The 17,272-nt window shown below is 36.9% G+C and overlaps 1 protein-coding gene across 2 annotated transcripts in view; it reads left to right on the top strand.

Annotated features, from left to right (window-relative positions):
* The window catches only part of LETM1 (leucine zipper and EF-hand containing transmembrane protein 1), a 28,667-nt gene extending 11,696 nt beyond the window's left edge, over nt 1–16,971 (top strand). Inside the window, exons 4-14 of one of the 2 annotated variants that reach the window (XM_048303018.1) lie at nt 535–678; nt 1,345–1,482; nt 4,459–4,662; nt 5,144–5,263; nt 6,348–6,479; nt 7,084–7,254; nt 7,880–8,032; nt 8,822–8,956; nt 9,520–9,707; nt 11,629–11,767; nt 13,135–16,971. In XM_048303018.1, the coding sequence (XP_048158975.1) occupies nt 535–678; nt 1,345–1,482; nt 4,459–4,662; nt 5,144–5,263; nt 6,348–6,479; nt 7,084–7,254; nt 7,880–8,032; nt 8,822–8,956; nt 9,520–9,707; nt 11,629–11,767; nt 13,135–13,284 (1,674 nt within the window). In that variant the 3' untranslated portion in view covers nt 13,285–16,971. Of the gene's footprint in view, nt 1–534; nt 679–1,344; nt 1,483–4,458; nt 4,663–5,143; nt 5,264–6,347; nt 6,480–7,083; nt 7,255–7,876; nt 8,033–8,821; nt 8,957–9,519; nt 9,708–11,628; nt 11,768–13,134 lie in introns of both variants that reach the window. The other variant, XM_048303016.1, reaches the window with a different exon arrangement.
* Nucleotides 16,972–17,272: the final 301 nt, after the last annotated feature.

Here is a 17,272-nt window from a genome sequence, read left to right as displayed (position 1 = left end):
AAGCAGTGGTTTTTTTAAAAAAAAAAAAATCTACCAAGCTGGGCTCATTACCCTGGATTTAAATGTACATTACAATTGTTATAAGGCAGAGGGGGAGGGATCTTTCATTTTATTCTTGGTTACTTAGTCCATAGTAGCTCATGCATGTAAGAAGTGGTGGAGCACAAATAAAGATGCATAAAAGAAGTTAAGCAGCTTTAATGACAACAAATGACCACCTCCTGTTTTCAGGTGCTTTTAAGAGGTTTAAATGAGATACTTGTCCTATAATCCTATTGAGACACAGTGAGGCTTTTGAAATACTTTCTATAGTGTTGAAAACTGGTGAAACTCCAGCACTGTGTAGTATATAGCAACTTGAAAAAAACCCACTAGAAACTGACTTTATCACATCCTTTTACTGTGTTATTTTAAAATTTCTTCATAGCAAATATGTATATATGAACCCAAGTGATAATTGGATGATCAAAACAAGTATTTTTAAAATAAGTATTTAAACTTTAGCTTATCAATATATTTTTTTTCCCCTTCCAGTTTCTTCGAATATGTGCTGATATTTTTCGTCTGGTCCCTTTCTTGGTTTTTCTTGTTGTCCCATTTATGGAGTTTTTGCTTCCAGTAGCTCTTAAGTTGTTCCCTAATATGCTTCCCTCTACATTTGAGACGAAGTCTAAAAAGGTAAGCAGGTCTGAATTGATAATCCAGTGATATTTTTTTAAAAAGTTAGAAATTTTCTTGGTGAAGTAATTAGAAGAAGTCTAAGATATTTTTTTTCAGTGTTAGGGTGATGCTTTAATCTTCCTTATCTTATTTTGAAGATCTTGCTTTTTAATATATTATAATGAACCAGTGCCATAGTGGTTTTTATATGTGCAGGTACCAAGCTGTCAGGGCTGAAAGTCTTTTGTGCTGTCCTCATCTCCATTTTCTGGCTCCTACAAAGGAGAAATGAAAGCTATGAGATGTTATTTTTCTGGTTGTATTAAAACAGACATTGTAACATTTGTAGTCTTAAACCTTGATATAAAATTTAGTATTTAAAATAGCTTCTTACGCCTTTTTTTGATTAAACTTTATTTCTTTTAGTTAGCTTTTCCCAGAATTGTTAAAAACCCACCAAAAAACCCCACAAGTTTTCACTTTCAGAGCACACAGTGAGCTCTTCAGCTCTTCAGCTTTTTCAGTGTGATTTGGAGATCTTTGGGAAGAGTGAATGCCCCCTTGGAATGTGTGTATTATAGCAGCAGTCCAGAATTACTCCACATAACTTGTCTGGGGGCAGAAGTGATACTTAGTCCATGTATTTCTGGAAGGAACTTTTAAAACAAAATATTTTTCTAACAGGAGGAAAGATTGAAGAAAGAATTGCGAGTAAAACTTGAATTGGCTAAATTCCTTCAAGACACCATTGAGGAGATGGCCTTAAAAAATAAAGCAGCCAAGGGAAATGTTACAAAAGATTTTTCAACATTCTTTCAAAAGGTAAAAACCTTGGAAAATGTATTTTCTCTTCCTACAAAAAAATAACTTTGTGACTTTTTTGGTCTATGGTAATTATCAGATACCTTTATTTTGTTGGACTTGAAGAAACAGGATGTAGTAGCTTTTTTAGGATAAATTTCTTTTCTGTAAGTAATACTTCAGTGTGATGAAGTTTTCCTCTTGCTAACTTTGGTGTTCTAGCTGGTGCTTCTACTCTCTAATTCTAGAAGCAGTGTATTTCTGCTCATTTGCTTCTTGTTCTCTTATATGTTAATAAGTTAACTCTAACATGAAACATTGTATGCTCAGTGGTTACTCAGGTAGGTTTTGACCTCTTTTTTTTTTTTTTAGTATTGGTTATGAAAACTGGGAGAAGACTTCTTTTCTAATTAACTGATTGAAAGTTAATGGGGGGGAAGTAAAATTTTTTTGTCAAGTTTAATTCTCCTTATAAAACAGTTTTTAAGTGCACAGTTGCTATACTGACTAGAACGTGGTATAATCTGAGGTTTAGTGAGAATGTGGTTGCTGTGCTTGGTGCAAAATTCTTCTATTTAAGATCAGTTGCTGACAGAGAGACTCTAAGTGTCAGGCATCTGCCTCCTACATTGATGGCCTTTAGGTTTCACAGCATTTCCTTTCACCAAACTCTAGGTGAGAGTAAGGTACTTCCTGGAGAGATGAAAAATACTCTCTTAAGTCTTCTCAGGACAGTAATTATCTCTGATTTCTCTTAATTGTGGGGCTGCTGATTAAGAGGTGGAGCCAACAACATCCCCAGGTGCTTTGTTGAAAGAAAGGCAGTAGAGAGAGTCCTTTGGAGAGAGTGTGTATTTGCACAGAAAAAGGCACATAAGCCCAGGGGTTTCAGACATGAACTTTACAAGCCCTGTCAAATAGCTTAAGATTTTCCTCCATGTCAGAGCTACGAGTAAAGTTTTAAAGTGTGGGGTAGTAAGATGATGCTGATAGTGCCACGTAGATCACCTCAGATAATCATAGCGGCAAATTTTGCCAGTCAGTAACTGCTTGCAAAGTCCATGTACTTTGAAGCCTCTATGCAGTCATCTGTTTCTGTTCTTTGAAATCTGCAGAACATTGTAAGCTGTTAGTTATAGCACTTAGTGGCTGAAGCACTGGGCCTGCAGGCTCTGGGAACTTGTCGCTGCCATGCTTCATGTTTGGAACATTTCATTTTCTTCTGAAAGAACTGCTACTGAGAACTTACATTTGGCCGTTAATTTCCATGGAAATAAATGATGTTTCACTCCGCATTTGCTGGAGGAAGTCCCAAGTTCCTCTGATGACTAAAAAAGAAGTTTCAAGCCCTGCATTTCTTATGTGTGGGTGTGCTTCTTACAGCTTTATATTTCTCATTTGTGCCACAGAGACAAACTTCATTGATCTCATTTCACTGTACAGGATAATAAATGTCAGAGCAAGAAGAAGCTTAAATGTTTCCCACCTTTTTGCTATTCTTTTGCAGCTGCTTCTGTGGTGAAATATTTGATGCTGCAAGAACCATTGATTACAGGCTTAACATGTCTGCTGCATAATTCCAGAACTTCTCTCTGTTGCTTTGTAGCTAGTGATGTACTAGAAAGCTTCAGTTTGTACTTTTAAGAAACACGTGCTTGGCTATGTCAAAATTCATCTTTAAACAAGGGAGAAAATACTTCCTGTATTTTTGAAGTGCCATTTTTGGCTCCTATGGTGAAGGCACTGGCAAAGTGGAACAACAAAGCCTTTTGGCCTTTCTTTCTCCAGGTTGGTTTCTCTGCTACACAAGTATCCTGGAGGTTAATGGACTCAAGGCCATCTTGTCTCCCGATTTTTACCTTTTCCTGTACTCAGTAGCTGTTCACTATAATATTTGAGTTCGCAGGTAAAACAGGTAGGCATGATAAATCAGGCAGTATAGGTAATGTTAGGTTTTCAACCTGTACTTGATGTCCCGTAGTTTTATGTTTTATTTACAGGGTTTAAAAAAACCCAGAGGTATTGGGAAAAGGTTTTTTTGGATATCTTTGTACTTCCTGTTTAGACCGAATGTGTCAAGTGACTGGGAGTACTTAATTGTGAGTTCTGTAGACTTTTGATGGAGTGATGTCTCTAATAAGCTTTTGGTGGCATACTTAAAATAGAAAAATCAACATCTGTACAGGTGATAATGCTTTACTGTGACCTGATGAGACTAGGGAATTTTTCTCCTACTTCTTTGAACTGTTATTTCAGCTTCCAGTAGTTGGATTTAATGACTGGGAAGTCATTGGCAACACATCACTGAAAACCTTAACTTTGCAATTGTACAAGCAGTTACATAGAACCTTCATCAGGATGCAGCGTCCTTTCCCAAACAGTGGTTTATACTTTGGAATAACTTCAAGTACAAAAACATTTTCACTGGGGTGCTGCAGAACATCTAGGAATTGAAAGGAAAACAGTATTGTAACAAATGTGATGGTGGAGAGAAGTGGGTAGGTAAGTGTCCTAAACTGTGTTTCAAAGGGACACCAGTGTTGCAAAATTTTTGCCATTGGATGTACTTACTTTTCTTCCTGTCTTTATCTTACGTGTTTCTGTGTTCTGTAAGTATGGTACCAGAACAAATACTTGCCAGTGTGACTCCTGTAGCAGCTATTTATTAACTCAAACGTATATATTTTATTTTTGAGTATGTCACGGCAGTGCAGCTCAGATAGACCTGCTCCTTTGTGTACAGATACATCTAATTTTTGTTTTGTTAGTTTTATCTTAAGTACATTGTGCAGTGTTGTTGGAAACTGTTGACACCATCTTTTGCCTAAGTAAGTAAGTTGTTTTTTATAAACTTTTATTGCTTCCTTGTGTGCTATTTCTTATCCCAAAAGTGCTGCAAAGTGCTTGACAAGCAAGGAGACTGCTTTTATTCAAAATAATGCCAAACCATAACATTTGCTTTGAAAAGCTTTGTGTGTGTTTGTTTTTTTCTCACAGATCAGGGAAACTGGTGAAAGACCCAGTAATGAGGAGATCTTAAGGTTCTCTAAACTGTTTGAAGATGAGTTGACGCTGGACAATCTGACCAGGCCTCAGCTGGTGGCACTTTGTAAATTGTTGGAACTTCAGTCAATTGGGACAAATAACTTCCTCCGCTTCCAGCTGACCATGAGGTTGAGGAGCATAAAAGCAGATGACAAGGTGAGTCATTCTGAATAGGCACTGGGTAATAATTTTGACACATAGCAGTAGTGAGTGTGTGTGAATATATGTATGGTGGTTTTTTTTTGGGCATTTTCCTTTTTTTGTCTTAATTGTGTTGTTCTTGAGCTAACTTTGAACAAAAAGGCTTGAACAGCTTGAAATCAGAAACGTCCTTATTTCTTAAGAAAAAAACGGACCTTTTTTTAATCTACCATTACTTGCAATGAAAATAATTATATCACAAAGAAAAACGTTTCTATGAAGCTCTAATTTGTAAGGGAGCTGATAGAAATACCATCTTAAAGAGAAGTATCAGCCGTGACTGGCCGTGCTGGAGCTGTGTGAGCAGCAGGGGCTGTTCTGTGTTACCGTAGCAGCCTCTAGTGGCCGTTCCAACACGTGGGCTTCTGGCTGGGCAGTGCCGGTGATGCCTCTATTTTGAGCTCGTACACGGTCAAATTTCCTTTCCATTGTGCAGATGATTGCTGAAGAGGGAGTTGATACCCTGACTGTTAAAGAACTGCAGGCAGCTTGTCGTGCCCGAGGGATGAGAGCTCTTGGTGTGACAGAGGAGCGTCTCAAGGAGCAGCTTAAACAGGTATGGTTTTGCAAGACTGAGTACACAGACCTAATTGCAGTTGTTAGCTCTGTTGCTCTGATTTTTGTCTTGATTCTGAGAAGTCGTTTTGATTCTGTTCTCATTAAAAAAGATGGTTAAAACAGCCTTTCTTCTTAATAAGCTTTTATCACATGTACTTTGTAAGTATGTAGTAGCTGTGGGTTGCTGCCTTTTGACTGGACCATGATGTTTTTATGATGCAAATAGATACTTAGACTTAAACATACCCAAAATATATTTTCAATTCTGAAAGTTTGTCTTGTTAATTATTGTATTGCTCTGTAAAGTTTTCACCAAGTAGATCAGTTCTTTTTCTCTTGGTGTTGCCTGGTTTAGGGGGAGGTCTGTTGGAACACATCCAGAGGAGGCCAATAATTTGATCACAGGGCTGGAGCACCTCTGTTATGAAAATGGGCTGAGACAGTTGGGGTTTCAGCCTGGAGAAGAGAAAGCTCCAGGGACACTTTATAGCAACTTCAGTACCTAGAGGGGGCTTACAGGAAAGCTGGAGAGGGACTTTTCACAAGGACATGTAGTGATAGGACATGGGGGGAATGGCCTAAAGCTGAAGGAGGGCAGGTTTAGATGAGATATTAGGAAGAAATTAATTTCTGTGAGGGTGGTGAGACATGGGCACAGGTTGCCCGGAGATGTGGACTGCCCATCCTTGGAAGTGTTGAAGGCCAGCTTGAATGGAGCTCTGAGTTTAGTGGGAGGTGTCCCTGCCCATGACAGGGAGTTGGAACTAGATGGATGATCTTTAACCTAACCCAAACCATTCTGTGATTTTAAGATGCATGTGAAACAAACCACTTGTTCAAATATTCATTCAATACTTCTTGAAATGCTTCTTCAAACAAAATACGCCTTCCTATATTTCATTGCAGTAGCTGTAATTCTTAGCTGGTTATTGCCTGTAGTTCCTGTGCTGGGATATTGAGTGATAAGTAGTGGTTAAAAAAAAAAAAAAAGTATTTGCTTTTTTGTGTGTGCTTGATTTTGTCTGTAAAAAAGAAAAAAACATCCTGAAGTTGAAGATTTGTTTTTTGTATTGCACTTACAGTGGTTGGATCTGCACCTGAACCAGGAAATTCCTACTTCATTGCTTATTTTATCCAGAGCCATGTATCTTCCAGATACCCTTTCTCCAGCTGACCAGCTCAAAACAACCCTTCAGACACTACCAGACAGTGCTGTAAGTATTGGTGGACATAGTGTATAACTAACTTTCAGTGTCATGACTGAAAATCTATCCAGAGAAGTAGATGTTCTTCTCAGTCATTGCTTTGCCTTGAAAAACTAAATTATAGATAGGTTTATTTGAGTGACCTTCAAACGCAGAAGTTGGGTTGTATGTGGAGAGGTATGAGGATAAAGTAAATACATGGCAATATTGGATTACATGACAGCAGACAGTAATAGCATCAGAACATTTAGAATACACCTTTCACTTGCAAAAAACCAGTAAATGCTTCAGGCTATATAAAGACATTAATACTGGAAAATACATGACGTTATGTAGAGAGAGAAATTGTCAGAGTGGATTGTTGGTAGTCTTGAGAGAAGGAGAATGAAGAATGTGTATGATTTCAGGGTGAACAGTTCACATTTCCACTCTCAAGAAAGAGAGTCATCTTTCTCTGAGAAATGTAAAAATAAGGTAACATTTGGGGGCTTTGACTTTATTCATTAGCGTATCTGTATGATCTATCTCAGTCAGGATATCTAAACTTACATTATGCAGACATACATATATGTATATATACACGCTTTTATTAGACTGCTTTTGTTATTTTTAGGCTAAAGAGGCTCAAGTGAAAGTGGCAGAAGTTGAAGGTGAAAAAATAGATAACAAAGTGCGGCTGGAAGCAACACTTCAGGAAGAGGAAGCCATCAGAAAAGAAAATGAAGAAAAAAAATTGTCTGAAGCGGCAGAGAAAGCCAAAGAAACTCTTGAAGTTGCAGCCATGGTAGGTTCTGCTCACAACCATTGAGAAGTAAATGTCAATAATGATGTGAAAACTAGCATGTTTCGAGTTACTGCCTCTGCTCTGGGTATTGCCTGCAAGAAACTGGACTTTAAATCCACGTATGGAAGATGTGAGAGAATATTAAAACTGACTGCAACACAAGAGTTTACTCTGAAATGTTGGCTCCGTCTTACTTATCTTTGATTTCCTTCTTAATTAGAGCAGTAAGCAAAGACTTCTTTTTCTTTAGTAAAGGTACTGGTTTTGTTGGAGTTTTTTTAAAATTTTCTACACCCCATACTTTAAATGTTCTTATCTTTGGGTCTTTCTATTTGTCATTAACCTGATAACGCTATTGTATAATACTTGATTGTAAAGCTGCTGTCCTGCTTTATTAGTGAATTAAGCCTCAGGAGCTCATAGAAGTAGTTCATTAAATACAAGTGAGTATGTTAATGTGAAACCACTCAATAAGTTGCAGTTTTTTAACCTGTTCTCATAAAAATGTGTGTGTATACTTTGGCAACTATTTCTATTTTGACAAGTCATTCTTTACTGATGCTAAAACAGATAATGTTTTGGTTTTTTTTAAATGAAACCTAATGAGGTGTTTTAAATTTAGAAGGCAATGGAACCAGCAGCAGATCTTGAAGCAACTGCTCTGCAAGCTAAAAAAAGCCAGGTGGCAATGGATACTGAACCAGAAGTGGCACGGGCAGGTGCAGCAGTGCACTCAGAGGCACTGATAGATACAGCACCAGTATTGGAAGGCATTAAGGTAATCTGGATAACCACACGTTTTCATACTTCTGAATGTAAAGAGTCAAAGTATCCATGTGAGAACTATGATATATTGTTTGTCTGTCCTTGACTTTTAGCTCCCTCACCACATTCTGTCAGTTGAAAACAGCTACTTAGTGGATTGAAAGTTCACCAATGCAGAAGCTGAAGTCAGCACAAAACAGAGCATCTCCTTTATCTATCTGCATTATTGAAATTAATATACCTGTTTTGGGGGGCATTTGCATTATCTGTAGATGGAATGGCCCTGTGCATATTTTATTTTCAGCTTTTCAAGAGACAAGTGTACTTCACAAACTATGGATGTTCATCCTCATTTTCACAAAGGTTATTGAAAATAACCTGATAACTTTACTACAGTTCAACTTTCCAAACTTTACAGGTTTTTTTGGTGTAATTTATCTTTTCTCATACATAGTGAATTGTTTCTCAGTTGTTCTAATTGCTTAACCTAGGAATGAATGAAGTAAAACATTCTTAAATGAGAAGATCATTTAAGATGAGATGATCTAATCGCCAAAACTCACATAATCAATCACATTAGCTGAACTTACTACTGGTGCACTTCAAAAAATTATGTACTGTAGCAAACTAATTGCCTTACCATTTAAAATCTTTGCATTAGCCTCAAAATGACCTTGTGATAGTAGTGACGCCAAACATGGAAAAAGAACCTTGAGTTTCTCTTTTTTGCTAAAAGACTGCAAATCTTGGAGTAAAATCACAAATGTGCCTTTCACTAATTTATGTATATTTTCTTTTACAGGGTGAAGAAATCACCAAGGAGGAGATTGATGTGCTGAGTGATGCTTGCACCAAGCTGCAGGAACAGAAAAAAGCACTAACAAAGGAAAAGGAGGAGCTTGAGGAGTTGAAGGATGATATCCAGGAGTATAACGAGGTGAAGAATGGGGCATGGAAGTTCTTTTCTTGTTCATGTTTTAGCAGAAATGATCCACAAATTTAAAGATTATCTTTCTTGGTTGTCTGTGTGTCTGAAGTTGGAAGCTCAGTGAATGAATTTTGTTTGTGACAATGCAGAGCCTCATTTGCATAACATGTTCAAAGCCTAATTGTTATCACTGGAGTAGTTCCCAGCAGACGAGAATCCTGCTCCTGCTCTTGTTCCCAGGGTGACTGGTGGGGTAACAGGAGCTGACTGACTGCTGCGTGCTGCAGTTCTTTCTTAGCAAGTGTAGATGTCAGTATTACAGAAACTTCCAAGATAAGTAAAATGCACCTTATCCAGTCTTATGAAAGATGTGGAAAATAACATTTAAGGGGTGCATGAAAAAGGCAGCAGTGTTAGAATTTATTGTTCTAATTCCATCTAGCTTTGTATGTCCCTACACTTGTATTTCATCTACAAATGGCTCCTGTCTTGAAATGCTGGTTGAAGTCAGTAGTGTCTGTTGTGAATTCACACCAGCAAAAGCTTTTCTCTCTCTTGACCATTTCTTTTAGGATTTGCAAGAGATAAAGGAGCTTTCTAAAACTGGTGAGGAAGAGGCAGTGGAAGAGTCAAAGGCAAGCAAGCGACTGACGAAGAGAGTGAACCGAATGATTGGCCAGATAGACAAAATTATTGTGGAATTAGAGACAAGTCAAAAGACAGATGATGCAAAGCTGGATGGTGAGGATACTCCTGCTGGGTAAGTGACCTGGGAGCACTGGATGTGTCTCTGGCTGTTCACCTTCACTCTTGCTTTTGTCTGATGTGTGGTTAGAAAAGAGTTGGTGAATAACTCATTGTTTAGAATGTTGAAATAATTGGTTTTAAAAACAAAATTAACAAAATTTTGCTGTAGATTTTCTCTCTTCTGAGGCTAAATGTGTCTGAACTGATGAAGGAAAAAAGGATGTATATTTCCCCAGGTGCTAGTCCTGAAGGTGTTCTGAAAGTCAAAGTGTTCATTAGAATCTTACCATCTTGCCCATGCCTCTGGCACTAACAGGATTACAGGTGAAACCTTCCTTTTAGTCATGCTCCTCACACAGTAATTTTTCCCTGTGCCATTGATTGAAAAGGTGCACAACAGTGTGTGAGCATGTCCATATTTATTGTTATTTAGTAATAAAGACATTAGTGAGGAAAAAAATTGCAAGGATCTATGGTGTCTGGAGAAAAGTGGGGAAATGGGTCTAATGGGAGTGAGATCATTTTACACAGTCCCTTTCCAAAAGATTTTCTTCATTTCAATTTTTTAACACGCAGATTTTCAAAGAAAGATCTTTCCTGATAGTTTCATTACAAAATTCATTTATCAACACTTATCCAGGTCTTGATATTATTGGAGAGTCTTTCAGGCAATCCTGTGTTAAATGGTCATATACTGCTTGTTGCAGACACTGAAACACCTGAAAACTGAGACATAAATTCTCATGTGATCACGAATGCTGTTATTAATCTAGTTTGTTTGCACCATTTTGTGTGATTCATTAAGAGAGTATCCCAGCTCCCAAAGAGCATAACTAAACAGAAGTAAGGATTCTGCTTTTGTTGCTTCTGAGCTCTGTATTTTCCAGTCCCCAGGGCAAACGGTCATTTGTTGCAGATTTTGTGTAATAGCATTACGGCAGCCATATGAGTGCTGCTAGAGAGAAGCTGTTGATCAAAACCATCTGAATTTGCAAACTAACAATACAATGCAGAATCTGCTTGTACTGAATGTAATTGTACTTTTTAATGGATGGTTTTCTGGATAATTTTGTAGGTGATTGTGGATGATTGAAAATTTTAAGTTTGAATATTGCTGAGTTGTCAAAGGCTTGTCTTCTAACCTTCAAGTTGGTGCAGTCATTATCAAGCCATGTCCAGGACATTTAGTGGCAGCTTGAGAAATGCTCCTTGCGTGAAAGTCTGTCTGTGCCCAGAGGAGCTGGGACTACACTGATAAAGCCTTCTGTTTAGTATTTATTGGCTTCACTGTCTCCTGCATTTCAGCTGGATCTGTGCTGGACAATGTTTCTTTAAACTAGTAAAATACGTAGGCAAGCAGGGACTTTAGGTTGCAGCAGACAGACAACTTGAACTTCATGAGATGAGTGAGCAGAGAGTGTAACATCTGAAACCTGCTGATCCTTCCTTCCACAGTGTCTGGTCCTTGACAGGAGCAAATGAAGCCGATTTTAACAAAACAGCTCATTTGCTCAAGTGATTAGTTCTCAGCTTTTGTTTTCCTGTGACTCATTGATTTTCTGTCAGCCAGCCTCTAAATGTAAATGGATGACAGAAACATGGCACTGCATCTTTGGTAAATGGGGAGTGAGGGGACAAAGGGCAGTAGATACACAGCCTGGGAAATACAGAAACCTTTATTTCAAATGCTACTGGATACTTGTATTTGTTCAATAAAACATGTGGAAACTAAAAGCGTGAGATTCAATGGGAAGATAAAAATCTTGCTGATCAGTAACTCCTTTTTGGTTTTTTGCATTCTGTTCAGGATTATTAATAATCAATTAATAATTTTACAAGCATCTTGCAGTGTAGTAACTTCCAATACTGCCTTTTGTCAGCCTTTCTCCTTTGGAGTAATTGCTTGTCATGTAGAGTTTGTGCTTTCTCTTCAGGAAGAATCTCATCAGTATTGCTGAGCTAATTAATGCAATGAAACAAATTCAGAAGATTCCAGAGGAAAAGCTGACAAGGATTGCAGAGGCACTGGATGAAAACAAGGATGGCCAAGTCGATATAGATAATGTTGTTAAGGTAAGTTTGTGGACTTCTTTAAGAAAATAAGGCAAAGCATACTTCAAACATTGGACCTGTTTTGACATAAATTTGCAGTGCAGTCTTTTGCAAGAGTCTTTACTTGATGCCAGTGAGGTTTTTCGTATGTATTATAGATCTCATATAACAGCATCTTGAGAATCTGTATGGCTATTTTTGGGGGCAGGAGGGGAGGGGAATCCATGTCTGTTACCCACATTACCTTTAAAGCTGTAGGTTTTCCTGTGTCTCTCTGTCAAGTTCTGTAAAATATGGTAATTTTGTTATTACTTAAAAATGGGAGGGAGTAGAAGAACTATGACTGTTAGCAAAACTCTTGACATAACATCCATAGATATATTTCATATCAACACAAAATAGTAGCTTCTCTTGCCTACTTGTATACTTTAGATGTTTCATTGAGACCTGTATTTCCTGTACTTGAAAGACAGCAGACCACCAGTTGTCTTTTAAGTCCACTGTAAATGGCCTGTGTTTGTTGCCTGATTTGTCCTATTTTCTCATTTTGCAGAACATTCTCAGGTTTTCTCTGCCTTTCACCTTCATTTTCTTGTTTTTCACTTGGTAAATGTAGATAGGTCCTAAAACTTACTTCCTGCAAGCCATTCTGCTACTTGATACAGAAATAGTATTTAAACTATGGCCAGCTAGAAGATACAGTATCAGCCTTTTGAAACACATTTTTCCTCTGTACTGCCCTGTGATGGTTATCTTCCCTATTGCTCTAAACAGCCGTTGCACATTTAGCAACACAGATAAAATGTACTTCTAAATTCTGCATATATTGCAGAATAATTCTAGGAACTTGAGGAGATATGCCAAGAGTACATCTGTACAAAAAGCTATTTAAAGGAATTTGGAATCATTTACTAGATTATTTTTTCATTTGCTTTCTGGACGGCCCACCCCCTCTACCCTTAAGTTTTTCTGAATTTGTGCTTATCTAGTACAATAGGTCTTTTTTAATAAAATCAAAATAAAATTAAGCCTATAAATTATTGTCTTAAATACTGTTACAGCAGGTACTGAATCTCAGTTTTCCATTGAAACGGGTAAAATAAATGGGTCTGTTTTACTAATGCTTTAAAATGTCTTTGTGTGCTGCACACACAAAGGTCAAGAGTTCTAAGTCGTTTGGTTTACATTTTAGCTTTTTTTTAATATTCTGGATATGTTTGAGGTACTGGTTGTGGTTTGAATTTGTCTTCCATGTAAGAAAAAAAATGCTGTTTTTCTTGAACTTGAGAACTGAATACTTTTGTCGTCTTAACAAAATTTGTTGTAGGAAAATGCCTCCATCATGTAAAAACTAAATGCACTCTGAATTTCATTTTATGTTCATGTAGGTAGTAGAATTGATTGACAAAGAAGATATTGATATTGGCACCAGCCAGGTTGCTGAGATTATGTCACTGCTTCAAAAAGAAGAAAAACTGGAGGAAAAAGAGAAAGCAAAGGAAAAGCATGATAAAGAAGCTGCAGAAGCAAAGAATTAAGCTTCAGAATCTGAAGCTAATCACAGTTGTAACCAAAATCTTGTATATCTTTCTGTGTCTAATGGCTTACAAATTACTTGAGCTTTGTGATTATGGGAAGTGTTTTGAGCTGATTCTGGTAATAAATTGTAGATACGTTTTCTGACATATGGAATGAAATTTCCATTAGTCAAAGAAGTGATTTAGTGTCATTCCATACTGATGAAAACAGAATATGCTTCTTTAGCAGTGCTCCTGCCCACAAAAACATGTATTTGCACTCATTGTTGTGGTACAGTGATCCATTAAACTTGGAAGTTTGCTGTATAAATTAAGTGTATGTATCATGGAAGAATGTTTCCCATTTATTTTCTTTCGTCATTACATGGGGCCCAACCTTGCTCTGCTTCTACCTTTTAGCTTTTTCAGAATTTAATACAAGGTTTTTCTGTTCCATCACAATATTACATATTTTCTAATCTGCTAGTGAAAATCCTGTGGCTTCAGTAGTAGCTCTATAGATGTAGAGTTTTTTAAGCTAAATATCACTAAGCTGTTGCCTCACTGACAGAGAATGTGGCATTCTGATCACTTTTATGAATTCATGATTATTATTATTTTCTGTTGAAGGGAAAAATCAGATTTATTTTTCCCTAGAATGGAAACTTGGCATGAAGTTTGCTACTTATGGGTGCCTTAAATTTCATAGAACTAGGGAGTAGAGTATGTTGGTTCTACTCAAAACTCCGTGAATTATTAAAGCATTGGAATCACAGGAGCCTTTAAAATAGTTTCAGAACACAATCTGTCACATGGTAAAGTGAGTTAAAAGTGTTTGTCTGAATAGCAGAATGAAAATAATCAAAAGGGAAAAATGTCAGTTGTGATCTTTTTGCATATCTTTTTAAAAATGTTGCTATATTTGTGTGCTCGTTTTTCATCTGATAATTATTTACACCATAACTAGTTCTCTTACCTCTCAATTTTCATCTCAGGTATAAAGTCATTAGCCAGGTATAGTTGGAGTGCATAAATATGTTCATCTCATGGGTTTGCTTACTGTGCAGTCAATAAGTCATTTCTGGTATTGCCAGTGTGCTGATTACATTACTGGTTTTCTAATTGCCTATAGCCACTGTCTTTAAACGTGTGACTACATACTGGCAGTAGGTCAAGGTTTTCTCATTAATATTTCTTCTTAGTAGTAAATTTTAAAGTTTTAAAACTAAAATACTAACTCTGGGATGTTCCATAATTCATGGTAGCCTAAATTTTACACTTTTCTTAAAATCTGTTACAAAATACATATAGTGTGGCTTGAACCAGCAGGGCTGTAGTTTGGGTTTTTTATTTTATTTTGCACCCAGTATTACAAAATGTATGAACATTCTTGATTTTGTGTACACTATAGAGAGCACATCTTACAATGGCACTGTACATGGTGATATTGAGGTGGGCAGTTAGTACTTAGTGCTTTTAGTCATAGTTGCATATTTTCATAGAAAATGTCAACTCCCAAGTATATTTCAGCATAATTCCATGTGCAGTATTTATCTAGATTGGCTAAATTATTTGTACAAACTTATTTGAAGTTAGTGGAACAAAAGTTTTGACAGTCTCATGGCTTGCATGATATGGACCATTGTATTTAGTTGTTTCCAAAGCAATATGTACAGTGAGATGTACAGTTCTAGAAAAAGTCAGTGTCTAGTTCAACTATTGAGTTCATATTCTGTACAGTTTGCAAAGAAAGCTGCTTACAGCGAGATCCTTCTAGGAATGACTGTAATTGTATCTGAAGTGTAAAGTTGCTGTGATGAAGCTGAAATTTCAAATCAGTACAATCTTTATGGTTCATGGATCCCTAAACAAGGGGGCTGTTCTCTTCCTCATAAATCGAGATTACCTTGGAGATTTCAGCATGAAAGTCACTTTGTAGATTTTTGAAGGTCTGACTTCACTAGGTGCTTTTTTATTTTAGGCCAACGCTTGTATTAGATGAAATTCAAGAATAAAACTGATTTCACAAAAATACAATCTAGAAACTAATTTTACATTTTATAATTTACAGCTAGAATTTCTGGGCTTTGAAGTATGCTAAATTTTTACAGTGGCATATTTTGAATTTGAAAACAATGTATAAGAATATTACTTGACATTCCTGAAATGTGGTAAAGATAATCTAAAATTGCCTGCTACCTTTCATGGAATATCAAAAACCTAAGAATTGTATTCACTTGAATGCATGCAGATTTAAACCAGGAAAATAGCAGAAAAAGCTATGTTTTCAAATATTTATTGATTGAAGTTTTACAGAGCTTTAACTGGCCTGAAAGTAAATTGGCTGATGGCAGTATTTGGGAGTTTAAGACACTTTGCTGCTGTTCTATGTTTACTGTTCACTTAAATTTTCTGTGGATTAAATAAGAAGGGAGCCAAAAATAGCTGATTTTTTTGTTTAAATGCCAGTCACGAATGCCAGCTTGCTGCTGTGACCTAAAGCGATCACAGGACTTGCATACCAACCATAGAAAGGACTTTCCTGGGGAATACGTTCCTTCTGTTGAAAGCAGGCAAACCCATGGCACCTGGACTTCAACAACACATGTTCTGCAAGCTTTAAAGGATTAGGAAGCCATCAGTGATCCACTTTTACCCAACCTTGAACCTCCCAAGCAGCTCTGTCTCTGTGATACAGGCAACTGCAGCAGATTGGAATAGCTCCAGATAATGTGTTTAGTTGCCTTTGGTGTTGACCAAAAAACCCAGAAGCTGTGGTATGTTCAGAGAAAGGATGACTTCCAAGTGTACAGTAACTGGTCTGAACTTATTCCTGAATGAATATTTAATCAGAAGATGTAAATATTTCTTTAAATAATTTAAAGGACATGCGAGATTCCGATGACTTTGTGACTTACACAGGCAAAGCTTCTGAGCTCAGACTTAGGTAATTGGTAAGACCATTGATGGGGTTGTTGCAGATTCAAATAAGACAGATTTTGACTATAAGCTATTCAGGGGGGAAATGTAAAACACACAAAAAGCTTTTTTAAAATTCCATTTAGCAACAGGAAAGAAAAGTAGAGTAGGATGCAATTTCCCCCTTCAAAACAAGTGTGTTATAGGACCTATTTTATGAAAAACTTGTTTCCATTTCATCTTAGCCCAAAAGATGGTTTTCACAGAGATTTTCATCACTGACTGCATGCTGTGAGAGTCAGTCTGCCTGCAGGTTAAGTGCCAGAAAGCTGGTTCAGTCAGAGTTTGTCAGCCGGACTGCATGCAGGTAGAGAATAGTCTCTTGCCAGGATAGTTCCTTACCCTTATGTAGGCTTTGTCTGGGGAAAACGTTACATCTTTTATACAACTCCAAAATACTTCTTGTAACTTTATATCTGCATACCTTGCTGATAATTTTAACTTTAGCTACTTCAGCATGTATTTAAATACTTTTAAATTGTTAATATCAAATAATTGGGTATACTTAATTAGAAGAATAATCCCATATTCTGTTCTTTGTATGTATTCCAAGTTTTGCTTTTCAGTTGATGAATTTCAGCCTGTGTTATAAATTTAAGTTGAAAATCATTTGTCTGTGCACTGAGCATTCTGGTCCTGTGTTTGCCATAACGCAGTAGAAAATTTTTATATTAACTGGAGCTTGTGTCCTTTGTTTAGTTACAATAAAAGTATCATTTTGAAACTTAATCTCTCCATTTTTTTAATGTTGGTTTTGATTATTTAGTGTTAATTTCTTGCTCTTCTGATGAAATGCCAGGCACAGGGCTGGATGCTGATGAGCTGTGTCCATGAAGGTAGTGTCCTGTGTGCTTTAAAACAGGATTTGGGAACATGCAGATGTTGAATCTGCTCTCTAGTGTAAAGTGTTTGAACAGGTGGCTGAAGACAACCTTCTGCCTTGACATGTTTTTAAAATAATAATAAATAAGCCAGGTTGGGTTGTAGATTTTTCCTTCTTCTGCTTAAAGCCAAGTACCAAATAAAAAGC

This window comes from Corvus hawaiiensis, chromosome 5 (assembly GCF_020740725.1).
Source record: "Corvus hawaiiensis isolate bCorHaw1 chromosome 5, bCorHaw1.pri.cur, whole genome shotgun sequence".
In the NCBI taxonomy this organism is placed as follows: domain Eukaryota; kingdom Metazoa; phylum Chordata; class Aves; order Passeriformes; family Corvidae; genus Corvus; species Corvus hawaiiensis.
Note: the sequence above shows the minus strand (reverse complement) of the source record. Positions and strands in the feature narration are given on the sequence as shown.